Raw genomic sequence first — 20362 nt, forward strand, 5'->3', positions numbered from 1 at the left:
TATCTACAGGTTCATCTAAACCTCAGCTGAGTCTGAATTTACCCTCCTAGCTCTCTAGAGCTATGCTATGCTTTTGCTTGCGATGCACCTCCCTCTCCAATCATGTTGGACTCCTTCACTTCACCTATGCCTAAAATGCTGGGGCCTGGAGTCTATAAGCGTTGGGAAAACTGCATTTCTCAAGGGGAGATCTCACTGGCTTTGGGGTTCTGGTCTTCTTGACAGCCTGCTGGACCGTATTTAGGGAGGTGGGAGCAGAATCTGGCTGGTGAGCCAGCAGCAGAGCTTAAGAAGAGCAAGGGTATGACGACATTTTAAATCAAGTGTGACACTCTGAAAGGATTTTTCTACCAGTTTAAGAAAAGAAATACAAAAATAATCTTTTTAACAGATTAAAACTTAGGCCAGAGTCAAACCCCAAGTATTCTTGTAAACATCTACTGAAATATAGCTTAAAAATAAAAGCACGAACACTTTCATTTTATTTCAGCCAAGAAATGAGAATAAAGCCATTTACCAAGATTGTTGTCCGTTAGCACTTCTTTGACCCTCTTTGTAATGCCGTACGTATCCAGCTCGGGGGACATAGCGACCAGCTCTTGAATGCTGAGTGCCGAGTGGCCCGACAGTGGCAAAGGTGTTGTAGACTGGGATTCAGAAGCAGGCGGCTCGCTAGATTCTTGGGATTTGCCATCCTTACTTGTCTCTATAGCGGGACAGGGTTGCTGTACCAATTCAGTCAGGCTTTTCACTGATTCACTGGAACTCATGGGAGATTCAGGAGCAGGACTGCAACTGGCAGAAGTCTTTGGAGTGCTTTCTGTAATTAAAAAAAGAAAAAAGTCCCCACTTTAGCATAATTGTAATGTTTTGATTGCAAGATATTTAACTTTCCTTCTCATTTATATTCTACCTACTTAGAGAAATGCCTAAGTATGCAAAAAGCTACTTGTTATGACTTGGTTACTAAAAAGCCTCTTTTTAAAAACAGAATTATTTTCTAATTTTATCTTGAGTCATCTCTGCTTTCTTGTAAAGACAAGATGTACAAATACAAATAAAAATCAGGAAAAAATGAAGTGCAATCGTCTGTAAGCTTGCAAGAAATATCCTTGGTCAGGAAATCTCATAGTTTTGCTTTCCCCAACATTTTTGTATAAGGATGCTTTTAAATCTACCATTGCAGACTGGTTTAAGCCTCCTTCTGCGACTTGTAAGAAACTCACTCAGCCACTATTTTGTAGTGTCAATGAGGGATTTTCTACAACTGATACAACTTTCTATCTTGAGAGCGTTACTGATTTCATTTTGTTTCTTATCACTCACATCACATTTTTGCACTTCTCTTTGCTCAGAAATAACTTAACAAGATTAAAATACAGTTTGTAATTATGTTGTATTAATTAATGTGTTTGAGAATCCAACATAAAGATAGCTAGTAGATCAGGAGACACCCAAATATGTTATTGTGACACTGTTTAAAAGAAAGCTTTCTGACTCTGTTATGCCAACAACAACAGGTTCCGTACATTCTCCCCTAATAAACTCAAGTTTATCTCTAACGGAACGTAGCAACTGAGCTTATGCAGAAAATCCAGACACCTAAGGGTACAGTCTAAACTTTTTCTAAAGTAACAACACACAGACCATGTGGTTCAGAAGAACAACTCCCTTCAAAAGGTAAAGAGGACGTGCGGTTTCTCCATTCACAGTTCTCTCCCACTTTGGCGGGACTGCTTCCTCCGCATTGCTGTCTCACATCTCGTTACCCGACACGGTTAATCACATGTATCTCAGATTCATACACCAGTGGATTTGTCTCGAGATCTCCGGAGGACACTTACAACACTCTCACCTGTACAAGGATGAGGCCAGCCTGCACCAAAACCTCAGTCCCCCTAGCAGACTTCGGTTCTCCTGAGCACTGCAACACTACTACGAGAGCGGTTTACTCGGCAGCATCGGGTCCTGTCCCTACCATGGCGATAGCTAATAGCAAATTCCACTATTTTTCAAGTTTGTTTTTTTTTTGTTGTCCAGCATATTGTCAAATCATTACAGAACACGCAGCTTGCGTGGCACGGTAACATACCCCAAATATGAAGGGAAAACACTACATCAGTAAAGTAGGGTTCAAACGAAGCAGGGTGCCCAGTGTAATTGTGTTGCTCAAGGTAACAGAAGCTTCCACGGTGCTGCATTTAAGAGAGGTTCCCTGACACAAAGCTGCTCTCTCAAACCAAGCAACTGGACTATTTCCTTAGCACCTTCAGAGATGCAAAAGAGGCAGACATAAAAGGAAAGCCAGGTGCATATAAATCTTTAAGGTAATAAGGATCCTACAAATCTTATTTCTTTTCTCTGTTCACCCTAGGTCATCATACAACTGAATATAAAACCCAGCAAATGTTATTTTTGTATCAGGAGCAGCCAAGGAATTGTACTGTAAATTTGCCCTGATTCACCCATGCGAGGGACCAATTTGGCAGATCATCCATCTTGTTCACTGTACACTGTCAGGGATGGCATGAATTCCCTACATGATAAACAGATTTCTTCTCAGGTCTGTGTCCTTTAACCCACAGCAAGGTCAAAATTATGGCTGCCTAGCTAATAAACTGCACAGCACTCGTTCAAGTTCCCTCTAATTTTGTCCCTTGTGCCAGCTTATACAAATCTTACTGAGTAACTAGAGCAGCTGCAAATTTCCTATACAATTCCTCATCTGTGCACCGCAAACCACACGCACGCACGGAGAGCAGCAAAAAATCCAAAATCAAAAAACCCCCAACCACACAGGACTAAACAAAAGCATTTACTAATGCTTCTTTCTCCCTCTTCCTTTCCCTGCCCAGCCTAATTATGTAAACAACAAAGGTAATCTATATTATCATCTATCACTGAAATGCTCTATGTTGCTCACATATTAGCTTATTTATTTTTTATATCACATGGCAAGAGCTCACTTGAATTTCATTTTTAAGACCAATCTGCTGCTTATTTACCCAAAAAGGTAGGATGATCTAAATCTAATTTTGGAAGGCAGTGCAGATGACAAACTGCTTTTTTTTCACCCCAACGAAAGGCAAGTGTGTAGCGATTTCAGAGGAGGCATTATGCGCATATACTACAAATAACTCAAAATATGTTCCCCATTCATTTTTAGCATCTTTCCCTTATGGAAAAACATTTTCAACATCACATAAATATTTGAGGAAAAGATCCATTATTTGGAAAAGTCAATTCAATAATCAAATAATGCAAACATTTCCCGTTAATCTACTTACAAAATTAAACAGACATTTAGAGTACAAGTGACTGCTGACAGAACAAAGGGGAAAATTGAATGTATTCACTATTACAGATTTAACTGTCAATCCCCAGCCATTTTGCATGTTTTATGAAATAATTTGTCTGTATTCATTTCTCTCAAGTTCCTCACAGGACAAAGAAACAAATTCAGGACATCTGAAAAATACATATTAAGATTTCAAAAGTAGCAATTGAATGGTTCCAATGAAAATAATACACTGAAAGCTTATTTCTTTAAAATGCGTTCTGCTTTTTTAACCGCAGACTGCACTGAAGAACAGCACTAACTTAAGAGCAATCCAGTTTCTTATGAGTGAATAAGTGATATCCACTGAACGTTTACACATTTGTATTCAGTGAGGAAGGGATCATTTTGTCAGTATGAGTGTAAAAGTGCATTATGGCAGGCTGTACAACCTGCAAACCCCACGGCCACCACTTATTGATGAAATTACATTAATAAATTCCAGATAAACTTTGCTACCAAAGGCGTGTTGCATTTTGCTTTCCAACTGCCTGTATCCAGTTTAAAACCTGAAGCAAAAGCCCAAAAGCTTCAAAAATAAGGTGCTAGAAGTAAAGAGCTGGAGAGATCAAGAGTATCATCAGTGACGACATCATTGCAGAACCTGGAAATTTTTTAAGTCTCAGGTAGCCAAATACCTCAGCCATGCCCTGTGCTTTGTAGAGGATGGAAGAAACAGGGTGTTCCCAGACTAACTTGGTGGAAAGATGGTGTCCACGAGGTCTCAGGCATGTGATGGGCACAGTTCAACAGGACAATTTTAAATGATCGGGAAACTGGTGCAACTTCTGCACAATCACAGGTTGATGTCGACCAACACCACTAAAGATTCAAATACACCATAAATGCATTTAAGTGATCCAGATCTTCTAAAGCTGCAAGTATAACCGAGTCATGAAAGGGCAAAGGCTCTACCATGCACTGTTCACATCATTAATTCAAAACGTACGTCTAGGCTATAGGAAAGGCAGGCACTTCCAACCAGTTTTTAAAAGCACATTCAAATATGCAACACAGAAAATAATGATCTAATGCAAATCAAGTACTAGGAAGCGATCCTGCATAAACAGGCCAGCAATCTGAAATATTCGGCAGGTGCAACTGGCCTCCACTCACAGCTAAAACATGAAGACAACCGAAACACCAACACTGGTTGTTTCACAGCTGATGAAAACAGCTAAGACAGACCATACAGTGAAGGGGAGCACTCCAGTCTTTGAAGGCAAACAGGTCTTCATAAAGACAAATACATCCGATGCCCTTCGTGAACGCCAGAGCGCCCTACTTGGGAACGCATCACTCCTGGCAGAACACGTGGTCCTTACTCTTAAGTCAGAAAATTATTCAGTTTTGTTTTTTCCTACTACAATACTAGAGAGGGATGAGTAATCTAAAACGAAGATACATAAATGAATGGAAACAAAGTCAACCTGCTGATTTATTTTTAAATTTTATTTTCCCAATATAAAACTGCTGCTTGAATGACCATCTTACTGCAACAAAACCCCAAACCATCAGCACAGCTTGCCCATTCCCCTCCCCGCCTCAGTAGTTATCAGTTCAGAAACTAAACAAACTTTGCAAACCATTTAGCACATCGGACTAGGGTCTGCCTGAGCATTTTATGAAACTGGTTGAGAACTGTAAAAAAACTGACCTTGCCTTGATTACATGAACACAGAAAAACTTTTGTGGCCTTGCGTTCCTTAGCACAACAGATGAAGCCCAATGAGGCTTTGGTCCCACCCATCCTCTACACCCTCGCCAGAGCTCCGATCATGACAGTGTTTTGGGAAAACGTGAGAAAGTCTGAAAAGAGACTTCCAGTCTCAGTTCACTGGTTATGGCAGTTTTCGTGAATTTAACATTAGATTTTCTTGTTCTTCTCCAACTACAAAACTTCCCACCCCCATGCTGGGGTCAGGTCCCCAGTACTGGATCCTGGGCCCTGAATTGCTTGAACACTGGCTGTAGAACATTTTGGACTATGATTATCCCACCAGTGGCCTGCAAATTACCTGAAAACACTTTCCTCAACCCAGTATCAGCCTGACACATTCCTCTACGAGGTCTCATCATGTTCTGCCATTGTAATGTGACAAAATCCCTACAGGGTATAACGAACCACAGGCTGTGCTGGGCTCCCCTCACGCAGCACTCCCGAGCATCACCCGCTCAGATGCCTGAACTGAGCCTCAGCCAGAGACGTTTAATTATATTCTGCAAATCCGCAGGGCACTGGTCAGGAAGGACCATTTTTGTGACGTACAGAAACTCTTCCGACCGCAGGAAGGAACCTGACCTGGCCCTTCACACAAGAGCGGCGCTGTAGCTCAGATCCACCACACACTTCAGCTGGATCCTCCTTCTAAGCTCAGGACACCTCCAACGCAAAGACTTGCAGGTGACGCCTGCTGCAACCTCCCCAGAAAATCACAGATGTCTACATGACCTGACACCAGTCCCGGATGTATCCCCCTCAACAGAGGTATCCAGATGACGGAGCAGTGTTGAGACACAGATACGGTTTCACCAGTCCCAGAGGCATCGTGCTGCTGTCTGCCAGCACGGGCAGATTCCTCCACTGGAATTTCTTCTGCACATTTTGAGAGCTGCAGGTTTGCCACTTTTGCTCAGACTCTGCCTCAACTCCGTCAGCCACGGCAGCACGCTGACTTTGCACCCACTTCTAAATCAAACGTTTAGAGCAAAGATTTGAACAAGAGCACCTGAATTCGCAAGCATAAAACACAAGCTCAATGCTCTGGGCCTCTCCTGCCAGCACACTTGCCTCCTATACAGAGCACTCGGTACTTCTGCAGCTCAGGAACCGCTGGGAGAATAAACTGCCCAACCTTTGTTGCCAACACAAGCTAAGCTAATAAGCTGCAAAAGGACTCATGCGGAATGAGGTACAGAACACGGAGAAGTTGAGGAAGACCATGCAAAACACAGAAGGTATTCAGGGGCCTCTAAAAGGATTATGAAAAATACTATATTCTAAAGACAGCAGGCAGACAACAGCTGCCTTAACTTTCAGAGCGAACTGGGTTGAAAAAGCAGATTCACTATAATTTTCAGAGACAAATCTCTGTAGTTTATCTGATCCACTATTTAAATTTCAATACACAGTCCTCTATCTGCAGTAATAATAACCTAAATTCCATTTAGTGTTCATTTGAGCAGTCAGGATAAAGTCATTTCTTATTATCTCCCCACTGTGTAAAAAACAGCTTGAAGGTAGGAAGTCAGCAAGCATTTTCACCAAAAAGTAATTATTGTAAGTGACATTTTTACTGCTGGCATGCCATAAGGCGAACTGCGCATTTGGAAGGACAAGTTGCTAAAACAAAATGACAGGGTACTCTGTGACATTCCGACAAGAACCCAAACATGATTTAACTGGCGCTTGGTTTGATGCACCACTTTCCGTAATGTCCAAAGCTCAGGCTTCAGTTCTGTGCCAAACTAGTCAAAGTTCCTTATCGAGGAGCAGCGAGAACCGCCACGTCCTGCGCACAGCGGAGCGGGGAGGCAACGAAGCATCCCGTGCTCCGCTCCTTCCCTTTACGGCAAATTAGCGGGGAAGATGAAGGCAGTCAGATGTGGACAGGAGATTTCTCGGCAACCTCTTAAAAGAGCATTTGCTACTTCGGGGCCTGCATTTACCTCCTTGTGCAGATGAGTTAATGGACAACAACAGACCTGGCAGGTTGCCTGAGATCAAAGTGTCTCACACGGGGACTGGATTAGTTTCTGTTTCCCCCGATGAGGAGGCTGCCTCTTCTATCCAATTTGTAGACCAAAACCCGGGGTGTGTTGTCCTGAGAACCAGGAACTGATCAGACAGCTGATCAATGGCCACATCCTCAGGACAACTGCGTTCCTTTTCTTTCCTGGGGTCTGAAAATTTCAGGGAGAGGTTTTTCTCCTTCGACCTTCTATCCAGTTTTCCCTTTTGCAAGGGCTGTCTTTGCAGGATCTTCTAAAGCATCGTAACAGCTCTCCTCGCCCACAATGGTGGGGTGCAAGTTCGAACTACGAAATAAATCCGATCAGCATTCGTGGAAGAGCGCTGCACTACATCCCTCTTCTGACTAATTAAAAGAAAATACCCGTGGAAGCTGAAGACTTTCTCACAGGCAGTGGTTTTGGTGCATTTACTTTAAGCGAGTGAACCTTGCCTATTCACAATTTGCAAATTAATGTGGCTTATAAAAGTATGATCCTCCCTACAGTTATAAACTCCCACAGTTATATGTAGGGAGTATACAAACCTCCCTACGGTGTGCATATATAATGATGTAAAGTAGGTAGGTACATGCAGTTATAGTTGCAAGCACTCACTACAGTCACCATTACAGATTTCCGCTATGACCGCGGAGATTTTGTTTGTTTGTTTGTTTTGCGAATGTTTTAACTTTGGGGGAAAATGTTATTTTGGGTCTTGGCTCAGAGGGTAGTTTTATGTAGATGGGGGGAGGGATCAAAAGAAAACCCCTTTAGGAACGCATGCAGATGTATGCATGTCTGCACAGAAAGGGGAGGAAACCAGCTTTGGTTAACTCTGAAATTACTGGGGCAATACTAAAAATAAAGGTCCCTATTCTGCACATGAGTATATGTTAAGTGACAGGACTATCTGGAAGATCAGGGTAAATGTTAGAAGCACTTGAAAAAAAATGCTTCTGAATATTGTTTAAGGCTTACAAGGTATTGCTGCAATTTTATGTTGCATTTTCAATAACTATGTTAGCTTTGTGCTTATATTAAAAAAATGTGTTTTCAACCATTCCAGAGACCAGAAGGAGTTGGAGAAATCAGACAAAGTTCAGAAACAAGCAAGCTGGGAGCCGGTGATAGACTCATGAAGACAGATTTACAGCTGGACTTTGAAAAGTACTTAGAGAAGTCGGGCAACCAATTCTCCTTTCAATGAATGCATAACCACAAATACCTCAGAGAGTCGTGGAAATCCCACTACTGTGCCCAAACCTACGTTAAGACTGCAACTTCTCATAGCCAAGAACTGGCATTGATACCAGTTTAAGATATCCCTGTCCTGGCTCCAACCTTTACCTCCATTTTTGCCTGACACAATTGTGCTGTCCTGAGTGCTCGGGGGAACCGAATCTGTGACCCGGATTTGAAAAACAGCCACCACACACCTGCAACACAGTACAGCTGGAAGGGATTAAGAACAGGAATCTGGATCTCTCCTGATCTCACTTGCAGTGCAAGCCCATTAGCAAAAAGATGGTCCTTCATGGCAGTCTCGGCATTAGCATAATGAGGAAAGCCCTAGTGCAGCCTTGTGAGTTAATGTTGCTCATGAAACGACAACTGAAGAACACCCGGTGCCCAGGGCCACCCACCCAACCTCATACCCAAGCAGAGGCACGCCTCGCTGCTGGGTGATCTATGCCTGCTCAGACTGGAGGGAGTGCAGTGAGGAACGAGGGCAGGGGACCGTCCTGCTCAGCTCACAGGCTTTGGCTGGGTCAGATTTTCCTCCCCGTGCCTGCCTCTTAAAAAGCCTTTGCCACGTGGAGTACGTTAGTGCTGTTGCTTGGGTCTCACCCCTCTTTCTCTGGCCGCTGCAGGAAGACACTACTGAATGTCCTGGCTGGTGAACATCTGCAGTCCTTGACACACATCCCTCGAGCGCACACCCTGTGTCGGTCTCCAAGAGGTGTGTTGTGCCCTACTGATGCAAAACACCTCAATAGCTGAGAAGTTCCGTTCCGCACAACGTATGCACCACACTGCACCTGGATGCGGGGAGGCAAATCCAGCTGCTCATACCAGAGGAACGGCTAAGCAACGTCACAGAGAGCTGGGCAACTCAAACCATCAACCTTCTACCGAGTTGGGAGGACTCTGGTACTTGGCTGTCCACTGCGGCGTGGATGGGGAGTATGGATCACTATGAAGGGCAGTCTGAACATCCAGGACGTCCAGAATGTTGTGCAGAAAGATATAACTGGAGTTAATAAATTGAAATGAAAAGCTGCACTGAGATCTATCAGACTTTGGAACAGACAACACCAACCCCTCACACAACCGCACCACCTGACAAAACTCAAATAAGAAGCATTACGGCCCATCTTTGAAATGGCCTACAGGGAAGCACGAGGTCTCCACATAGCCATGATCTTAAGTGCAGTTTTACAACAAATGAAGGAAAAAAAAAAAAGGAACTTGAGAATTTTTTTAGCTGGATGTAGACACACAATCAGAAACGTCAGAGCAATGCTCAGGTCAGGCCAACAGCCCCGAATCCTTTCGCAGTCTCACTGGCCAAAAGCAGAGTCTATGGAAGAGGTCAATGACACAGCAAGCACAGGGGGATAATCTCCTCAAACGCCTACCTGCTCACACATAACTTCTTGAGCCAAACGTAGGGCCTTTGCATTGAAGAGTGCGAATGGTTAAGTTTTTGTTTATACATATCACCTTTAAACAACTAAAAAACTCTTTCTAAAAAGAAATCAGATTTTAAATTAGGAGATTAATGGCAAAATCACGGCTGCTTTAAAAGACATTGCTCTACTCTGCTAATTTTATTTAATATTCAGCTTTTTCTGTGTTTCCGTAACTTCATCAGAAGTCAATATTTAGAAATAACTGCTGGGAAATATTTTCAATAACCTTATTATTAAAACAGATTGTGTGCAGAAGCTTTATTAAGGATTTCCTGAATATTAAAACAAATACGTCAGGAAAGCAATCAATCAAGATGCCACAGCCTCATACAGCTGCATTTTTAGTATAACCAAAATAAACGCGTGCACAATACCTTTTGGAAAAGAGAGTTAGAGCTTTTAGAGGTTCTGCTGCAGTTTATGGTGACCTTGTGATTAGAGACTAACTTTAACTTGTTAACACGTTTATGACTGCTTGTCCTCCTGTCGCAGGCCTGCGTGTGAAGGGATTTCTATATCCTCCTTCGAGATTTTAACCTCTCATCTGCTCCAGACAAGAGCAGGAAGCAGAATGCACATGTGCACCGTGCGCTGCGTTGGAGTGGGTCTCCCCCGCCAGACAATGTGGACATTCATTTGCCACGGGCAGGACACATACGGGAGGGATCGGAGCTAACGACTGCCTTCCTGCCCCAACAGAGAAGTCCTGTCTAACACCCGCAGCACAATGGCTTGTTCTTCATCTTAGAAGCAAGCAGTCGAAGAAGAGTGACCCTGAACGCCGCCATACCAACGGCACTCCTCCTCGGGAGGAGCACTGCCTAAAGTGCTGAAACAAAATGACATTTACGTGGTGCGCAACAATATTATAAAAGCTATTAAGGTACATTATTTTACACATCCTCATAATCTCTCCATACTGCTTTACTTAATTTGTGATAAAATTGTTGAGAAAGGGTACTTAATGTAGGACAGTCAGTAAAAGTAATTTATCATCTTCCCGCTTCGGTGCTCACGTTATCAGCGAACTCATTTTCTGCATTCATCATGCAATCAGCCTATTATTTGCATATTAATCAGGCAGTGGACCATGAAAGAGCCGCATCCCAGCCAAATGCTGCACTATCTCAGGAGGAACACTCAGTAATTATCATACATCAGTGTTATGATGTGGTAATTGATTATAACATCTTTCTGTTGCCCCTGGGGAGTCCCACTGTTAACCCAGCTTCAGGCGTTCTGTGCAGATTTTTCTCTGAAAATTAGAGAAACCATCGCTGTCCTTTTATTAGATTTTTTTTTACCTTTACAATAGACAGTTCTCTGAGCAATTCCAAGTTACTTTTTTTTTTTTCTTTAAATGAAACCTTCATTAGGAAAACCCCCACCTGCCTCAGATCAGAAAAAGCAAAAAAACCAACCAAACCAAAAACCCCAAACCAAAACAGTTGGGCTCCTTCTTGTTCGTCCTCTCTCTTTCAAGGTCTGGTGGTTTTTTAGGCGCTGGTGTTGCTTACATAATCCCCTTCCCCATCAAACACAACAAAACGTTGCAACTTCAATAGAGAGTAATTGCAAAGTTCGCATAAAGGCAGTGAAGCTGCTTTATTTAGGTGCCAAATGAGAGGCTAATTTTGGTCCTCTCGTAAAGGACAAATGAAACATCTGCCAGTTCAAACTTGCACTATTTTTAGGACCCACGTTCCAGAGGGGTAAAAGAGAGAAACAAACACCCAACACACCCGCAGTTACACTGCGGCTGATCTCACACCTCCTCCACGTGCAGCTCCCCTCCCCGCACCCATCCCAACCTCCCGTCCGCGTGCGGGAAGGCAAGGGGGGGCACCTCAGGAGAAGACACCAGCGGGGACCATCTCGTGCCGCGTGACACAGAGGGATGTCCTGGGTGGGCTGGGCTACCTGCGAGGGGAGGCGGTGAGAGCACCCTGCAAGGACAACGGTACTCTCCAAAGCAGCTTGCTGTCCTGGGGCGGCCTCACTGGAGAGACCCTGAGCACCACCAGCAAACTGGGGACGTTTTGTCAAGTCCGGGTTTTGCCAATAAACAGCATCAAAGAGCGCCTGAATTATTCTGGGGAGCACTCACTGTTTTCAACCCCGCTACAGGGCACTGTAGATACCACCAAAGAAACAAGTACCTTTTAAGTTGCTATCAGCAGTATCTTGACAAGTATAAACATGGGATATGTGCTACTCCAGCCTATTCACATTTCTTGTTGTCATTCTATTTTCTCCTTTCATTAGGCCTTTTAATTGGATACTTTTCTATTTTCACTTTTATTTAAATTTGATCTCAAATCCACTTTGCTCTGTTTTCATTGCTTCTCATCAGATTTAAAATAATCACTGGATTCTTTCACTTGCTGTTTCTCTGGATGGCTGCTGGCAAATTTAAAAGCCTCCAATACCCATCAAATTAGGTGAGAAAAATTCATCAGTTTTTCTCGCACCCTAACGCAAAGGACAGGCTAGAAGGTAACTTAGAAGATTAATTTTCTGGTCATTTTGTGTTTTTTCTTCTTGGGAATGATTTGCTATCAAGTAATATATGACTCTATAATCAGAACAGGATTTCACTGTTAGAACCTTAACAGGCTGTTTGTTTCCCTACTTCAGAGCTACTTGGTGGAGAAGACAGCTGCCTCGAAGCTCCATCCCCATTACGAGACAGCAGTAACAACCTGCGCGTTCGGTGCTAGCACACCTTTTTTCCAGTATTTTGTGAGGAAAATAGCCCATTATCTGTTCTTTGAACTGAAAGCAAGGTAATTTTCATCCAGCGGAGGAGCATTTTGTAATTTGCCGAGCAGCGGTTGGGCTGTTGCCAGGGGCGGCTGAGGGCGCAGTGGCTATCTCCATCCCACCAGTGGCAGCCACATGGCCACGAGGGCTGGACCTGCAGCCCCCTCCTTCTCCCACAAGCAACTAGAAGACCAATGTGAGCTTCTGCCAGCTGCCAGAGCCTCCTACTGCCAACAGAAAAATACCTGCTCCCTTCGGAGAAGAGTCTTTCCGACGTCTTCTGCAGCTGCCAGCCCACGAGGGACAGATCCCGGCCATCACCCCAGCTCCTGACCCCCCCTGGAGCTGCCTGGCCTTCCCGCGCCGCAGCACGACTGCGACGGCCTTGCTCGCCTTTCAGTGCTGCTCCAGTTATTTTTATATTTGGCTTTCTAACGTATCAGCTCATCAGTTTCCACCCAGCTCCTCTGCGGTTAGCAGCTGGCAGGAGAAGCCCCCCGTGCCTGGGAGCAGGGAGGGAACGTGGGCTCCCTCCCCAAAGGAGGCTGCTCATCTCCAAATGCACAAGCGGAGGGAAAAGAAAATGCTGGTAATTAATGAAATGAAGTAGTAAGTAATGAAATGATGAACAGTGGAATTTACAGAGCTCTGCTATTTAATGGCCATGGTTTCTTTTAACCAAGGCCTGAAGAGAGTGCAAGGGAGTTAAACGCTCAGGCTGATGCTGAAGTTACAGCGCACGTATTCACAAACTACACCCCCATTTAGCAGCTACTACGCTAACTGGTACTCCTATAACCTACCTAAGAAGCGAAGCAGCAATAGTGGCCAGGAAAGTTTCTTTTTTCATACAGCTTAAAAAACCCATATTCATTCATGAATTTTGATTTTTAAAAATGACGACTTTTGAGAGCGAGGCATTAGTGTGCCTGGCTAAATGCTCCTGCAGAGCTGCACACCAGCTCCTTGCTTGGAGTTCTTTTCCCCACACACCAAAGGGGAGTGCGTGTAAAGGACCCACATTCCCAAACTAACCACAGAAACAAAACATAGCTGCAACTTGACTGGGTAACTTCTCCAAAGCCAACGCTACGAACCCATAACTGCCATTCAGAGCGAATTAACTAAGTCTTCAGAAGCCAGCATGCGTCTCCTCTTTGCTGTATTAACACGAAAAGTGTATTGGTGCTTTGTCATTGTAATTTGGCCACAAGGATTATCTGCCTACAAAACAGTGATCGCTCTATAATTATATATTTCACTTTAGCACTTTTATAACACTAAAGCTACGACCACAATGAAGGTGGAGCCATCTTCTGCAAGTTCAGTCACTGGCTGGTTCAATGGACTGAAAAGAATTTCTCTACAAGTACCGACTATTTGCAAAGCATCGCTGATGGACAAAGGACTATGGCCACGCAAGACAGCCTGGGGAGGACAGACCCAGGCAAGAGGCAGAAATGGCCAGACGATGGCTAGCAACGACAGCCAATGTTGTGCTGAGAACAACTTGAAACGCTGACTTCACACTGCATTCTCAGGTCCCAGTAAGGTGCCTTGAGAGTGATTCTCCCAGCTTTATGGTACCAGAAAAGCTGCCAGGAAGGTTTTCATGGTCCAAATGTCAGGGAAATGGCACAGAATATGATCACACACATTACAGACAGACTACAACAGCTGCCCTTACGAGGAGCCAACTGATATCCTATGGTTTGAAATCAAGACAGCCATGGCCAACTGCTTCAGAGCCGTGATCTCAAGCCGCAGGGAAAGAATGTGGGAACTTCACCAATACGTGCCAGTGTGCTCCAGGGTTAGCATGAAGGTAACTGTTCGGCTTAGTTGTTCATCTCCAAAGTTTAAAAATGCATTTGCACCTATCACAAAAGGAGACAATCTTCTCAGCCAAATGCAAAACCTCAAAAACTGGTGATCAAACATAAACCATCTACGCCAGGAATTCTTGCAGTCCAACTACTCAGCTATTAAAAGCCACGTGATCTCCCTTCGCTTCCGTTTTATAGAGTACATTAACCACAAACTTTTCACGTCATACAATTTTATTAACCTGGAATGTCAGCAAGTAACTGCAAAATAATCTCTCCTTTTTGATTCAACAACAAAAAATAGCTCAAATGTGGGAAGATCTGCCAGCATCTCTGCCCTGATCACTTCTGCGGCCTTTAGGTACTCAGGACTCGGCTCTCCACGTGCTAACTCCAACTGCTCTGGAGCACCGTCTCTGACAGCTCTGCCCGCCCAAAACAAAACAGTAAAATGTAAGAAATAATGAACCATGAAGAAATTGGGGGTAAGAGCTTCTCGACTGCCACCATGTGGCTGGTGAGCTCTTCCCATAAGCACTTCAGGATGGCAATCCTGAATATGGACTGCAAACCTGAAACACACTCTCTCCCCACTCTGTTTCTCTCAGAGCAGTCACTGTGACAGCATCCTTCTGTTAGCAGGTAAACGGGAAGATCTACCCAGTACACAGTTAACTACCTGCCCGCTCAGCAGCTTCTGTATTGAAAAAGATTAGAGGAATATGTATTACATAAATAAAAATATAATGGACACCTGGGTTTGTCATCATTCCGCAATGTGTCTGTTAATATCATAACTACAGTAGCCCATAGATTGCATTCTGATCTTTTTTTCAGAGATTTTCTTCCCCAAGGGATGATAAGAAGTGATCTCCCTGTTGTTACAAATGTTTTATTTTGAAAATAAAGCTTTTATGCATATTTTAGTTGATCTAAATACAGTAGATCTTGGGTTTTTAAATCACCAGATAATATGCAATTATCTCAAGCTAGATTCTGATTTTGAAAGAAGCTCTAATTAGCTCCCCATTTTATGCTGCTATAATCCTTTCTTCAACTCCCATGAGTGTTACTATTGCTAAGCAGCATGAGGTTAGGAATGATGGATGATACCCAGAAAGGAAGACAAACAAAAGGGAAATTCAAAATCCCCTGAGATCACCCGCAGCTGTATCGGCAAATGAAGATTTCCACATTAGGTCATAAGGCGACCCTTACAGAAACACATACCAAAAAGGCACGTCTTCTTCCCACTGAGTATTTGCAAGTCTTTAATGTAGTATATAGAGAGTATGTGTCCTTCACAGAGGATAAATACAAAAGTGAATAAAAATTCAGCTTTCCTGGGAGTAGCTACGAACTCAACAGCACCAAAGAAGAAACTTTGTCTTACTGTCATGTAGAGGCTCAGTACATAAGACCCCAAAATAAAGCAAACCAGTACGAGCTATATACAGTACAAGTATTTAGAAAAATATCCAAGCACATAAACCGTCTTCTGGCACATGGCTACCGTCCAAACCCAACCCAGCTCTGATCATCAGTAATGCAACTAAATAAGGGCCAAATTCATCATGAAAAAATGCTGATGCAGTTGGGTGACACTAATTCAACTTTTTTTTCCATGTGATTTGGTCCGTGCTTTTGACACATAAATCATTAAAAAGGCAGATTTACCCAAGGGCATTAGAGCATTTAGGTGGAAAGAAATACACAGAAAAAAATGTTAGAAAAGGCACAGCGATACTATTTTTGACCACCTAGGGTACAGACACCATTTTTGTGTAAAACACGTTCACTGAAACTCGCACAAAATCATCAAAGCCAAAGCCTTGATGAAAGGTCACAGGCAGAAAATACAGATATGTAGCTGGCTGCAATTTTGGTATAGACTGTGTTTTTGCAAAATTCATAAATATAGCTTTCAAAGAAGAAAAACAAGCCTGGCTACTCTTTGCTATCTCTCTGCCCCTCTCATGCTTATCCACTCATTCCCACATACAAAACACTGATGGGTCCATCTGTCCACGTGTGACAATGGAAAATTACCGGACAAAAGAACAGATTTTCATGAATGAGGTGTTAATCAAAACCTTATGATCTAGAAGTGTAACTAACTGGGTCAGAAATCCAGAAAATCTTGCTAGTTTGATAGAATAGTGCCAAACAGTAATGAAAATACTCACAGCTAATAAAAGTTTGAGACGTTACTATGCATGTTGACACTCTGTACGCTGAAGACCTTCTTGGCAAAGCACTCAGGAGCCACTGAATGTATTAGTTTAATTTCACTTCTTTCCCTTCATGCATTCAACAAGTTCCGAGCCAATTATATTACATGGAAAAGGCTCCAGACCTTTTCTCGTTTCAAAATTGTTCTGATTAATTTCTGTTTTAAAATTACAAGTATGCAACCTTTTCTGCCTTCATTTTCCTGGGAAATGTCTCAGAAGACCAGAAAATTGGAGCTGCCTTTTTTTTTTCCTGCCCTGGAGTGGAGGATCTTTCACAAATGCATAATTATTATTACCTTTTCCAAACTGTTTGCTGCGCTTTTAATTACAGAACAGCTGCTAATAAAAGAAAATTACCAAACTGCCCTTCCTCATTCAAATAACTTGGTTTCGCTCTTTTGTTCTGCATGGTGTCACAACCTTCCTTACTGCTTTATACAGAGAAAGGCACCAAGAAAAGAATGTCTTGTACAACAATTTTATTTTTAATCATCAGAAAGGAGGAAGAAAAGGGCATGAGCCCATTTTCTCATTTGTAAGTCTGCTTTAAGGAAGGAAGGAGGGCGATCATCAATAATATGATTTTATTAGCTGATAGGAATGTGTCGTCTCACAAAATATTAGCTCAAGGGCAGGAACTGACAAACGAGATCGGGAGTGTGGGAGGGAAGCAAAATATCAGGGCAGCAAAACTGAACTTCCTGAAGGAAATCACTTTCAGCTACCAGCGATCCTCATGGGAATCCATAAGGTGGTCGGGTTTTAATACCATGGGCTCGCCTTTCCATCTTTTCTAATTACAGTTAGTCATAAATATGATGATTAGCAATAACAATGTAGCCTTTTCCCAGCTCCTCTGATTTCAAATTCCTCTTAAAACGGCTACAATTAATTACTCATGTTTTCCATGCTGTCTTAGGCGTTTACAACTGTAACAGTTACTCTTGCGCAGTATTGATGCTACAAAGTAGTAGTCAATGGCACCCTTTTAATCAACAGCAGCGTATAAAATGTCACAGGAAATTTCCATCTTTGCTAAATGCTTGGCTGTAAGTAACAATAGCCCTATGATTGCAAATAATTTTTTCCCATTTTCTTTTCATGGCTTGTTTTTACCAGGGGCATCTTCTTTTTTTTTGCCTTTATCTATTTATTTTCAATGGTGGTTCTTAAGAAAAACGTCAACTGAGTACTTTCATGGATTTTCCTCTAGTAAAATCTTTTAGAATGCAAAATAGTTTCCCAGTAGAGAGAAAAAGCAGTTTGGGATATTCAGAATAAACCCAGCAAGCTCCAGAAGAAAAAAAAAAAAAGGTGTTTCAGAATGGCAGAAAGGTGCAAGAAGGACACATCCCACCCTCCTCTCTAGCCTGAAATGCCGTAGTTCTCCAATACAGGGCACTGGCTCTAAGTACAGAGCAGTGCAGAAGTACTTTTTTCTAGAGTACAAAACAGCCCAAGTGGTTTATGTCAGCTAAGGACATCATTGGTAAAAAGTCTGTGTGGGTAGAGTTTGGTATCTAACAGCAGGAACACAGCTGTTCTGTTCCAGCCTCCTTCCTATACCGTGGCCATCTTATAAAACCTTTAGCACTTCACTTCTCTTCAACACTCCTCTTTGCTGCATCTGCTTTTTTGCAAACGGAAAGGGGAGGGAGAAAAAAAGGCCGGTTTGGAGTATTTAACAAAGCTTGAAAAAGAAAGGCATAACGCGGTCTGTTCCCCTTCAAATTAACAAAGCAGATTTTGTGCAAATGAAAGTGGCAAAAAAATATGCCAGCAAATAGGGCAGCTGGAGTATGCAGATCACATTACAAACGAAAGGCTTGTTTTACAACCATTGTCACATGTCAAGTTGATAAGCTGAACTATGGTAAAAAAACTCCTACAGAGGCAATGATCTCTAAGATCAGACAGAGTCTCTTCACCTAATATATGCAGCTAAATATGTGTACTCCCTACATCTGCCATAGCAACAAGGAGAGAGCGAGGAATTAACTGTGTTAATATAAAAATCGAAGGGACCCGTGTATGATACAACAAAACGCGAGAAACCTCTCGGCATCAAAGCAAAAGAAATGTAACAAAAGCACAGAGAATTATTTCAGAGCAAATCATTGAAACCAGCTGATTACCTGAGCTTGCACATCCCTGCTGTAGGGAATCCTGTAATGATGTCACAGAGTGAAGGACTAGATAAGAGAGGAGAGGAAAATCAGGGAACAATAAAAGGAGATGCCAAACCACAAACTCAACAGTAAGCAGGCTCAACAAATAGCAAACCGCTCATCTCGGCAAGGGCACGCTGCTCGTTTAAGTCAGTGGCACGGTAAGGGCACAACGGCGGCCAAGCTCTAGGCTGGCCTTCCTGTATCGACAGGTATTAGGATAAGAGGGCGCCACAATAGAAGCGTAATTGCAACACAGCATTCCCCCTTTAAAGCTTCGTTCTTCTAGCTCACCTCCTGAGAAAGCAATCGATACTCTCCTAGGAACAATAAAAATCCCCTATGCAACCCTAGAAAACAGTGCACGAGATTTTCCAGCTCTTTGGCCAAAATTTTTTGAATTACGTATCATACTCATGCCTAGACAGTATCATCCCAACTAGGAACTTGGTGACTGCTGCTTATCAATTACACATCAACAAGTGCTTCGTTTGTAAACATTCCCAGCATGTGCCCCTAGGGACGGGCTGGGCTGCGAGGGTGGACGCTGCCACTTCCAGTAACACCTGGACTAGCACCGGGCGCAAGTCTTGCTTACTGGAAATTTAAAAAAAAATAAAATAAAAAGAAAAAAAGAGAAGATTTCTTCCTCCTCAACTCAAACAACATAGTGGAATTTTAATTACCTTGTCCTTGTTGCTGCCCTTGTGCAGGCAGGACACACTGTCCCAGCTCACCATTCAACCAGAGCTGCATACGAATAAATGGTTCTCGGCCTTTTTGGGTCAATTTACTCCATGGCTTTGGCCTGGAGAGCATGTCACTGACACTTCCTTGGGACAGCCCCAATACCTGAAGTGAAGCAACCAAGAACGGCACGTTAACACATTTGATGTGGAAGGGGGGTAATTGAAGTCACTTTGGTTTCCTTTACGGCTATATTGCTCAAATCGTTTTTTTTTTCTATGGGGACAATTAGTAAAACTGCAAAATGACATCTGTAGGTACTCGGATGGAAATGCTTTTCTCCTGCCGTGGTTTCCTTCTGGAGCGTGGGTTTTTTCCTGCCGGAACCGAGTGACAGCACACACGGCAGAAGGCTGGTGCACGATTTGCATGCTTTTCATATTTTGTGTCAAAAAGTTTCATCAGTTCTAACAGGAAAAACACAGAGTCCAGGCACACACAGGCAGATGAAACAGGAAATGATTGGCATATATTTTGTTCTCACACAAAAATAATTGGGACTTTTGAGACTAGGCCTATATTTGGTTGATTTTTTTTTGGCATGAATTAGAATGATGTGTGTTTTCACCTGTAGCAGTGGCTGCTCCACATAAGTAAATATTTACGAGCACAGCCGACGGCAGCGGAAGGGGAATTTCAGATGGGCAGAATGCAATTCCTTGCCTGGAATTCAGCACAGGCACAGGGGTTAAAAATCATACTTAATGAAAGCTGCCACGGGATCTTTAATGACCCCAAGAGGTCAGGCTTTTCATTTTACATCTTGGTGAACAGGTAACAGTGCGATGCCAGCTCCTATTATACTATCATATTGATTCGATTCTTCATAGGAAGAAGAAACACCAGATGTCTGCCACTTCTT

The 20362-nt window shown here is 43.0% G+C and overlaps 1 protein-coding gene across 7 annotated transcripts in view; it reads right to left on the reverse strand.

The window, feature by feature from the left end:
• Positions 1 to 20362, reverse strand: part of CUX1 (cut like homeobox 1) — a 283475-nt gene that overhangs the window by 46308 nt on the left and 216805 nt on the right. For 2 of the 7 annotated variants that reach the window (XM_086475308.1, XM_086475307.1), the window contains exons 19-21: positions 19440 to 19605; positions 18721 to 18777; positions 518 to 820 (exon numbers count right to left, since the gene is read on the reverse strand). The exons of the other annotated variants lie outside the window; for them this stretch is intronic. In XM_086475308.1, coding sequence (XP_086331434.1) covers positions 518 to 820; positions 18721 to 18777; positions 19440 to 19605 — 526 coding nt within the window. The remainder of the gene's footprint in view (positions 1 to 517; positions 821 to 18720; positions 18778 to 19439; positions 19606 to 20362) is intronic. 7 annotated transcript variants of the gene reach the window in all.

Source organism: Leptosomus discolor, chromosome 18 (genome assembly GCF_034619465.1).
Source record: "Leptosomus discolor isolate bLepDis1 chromosome 18, bLepDis1.hap2, whole genome shotgun sequence".
Classification (NCBI taxonomy): domain Eukaryota; kingdom Metazoa; phylum Chordata; class Aves; order Leptosomiformes; family Leptosomidae; genus Leptosomus; species Leptosomus discolor.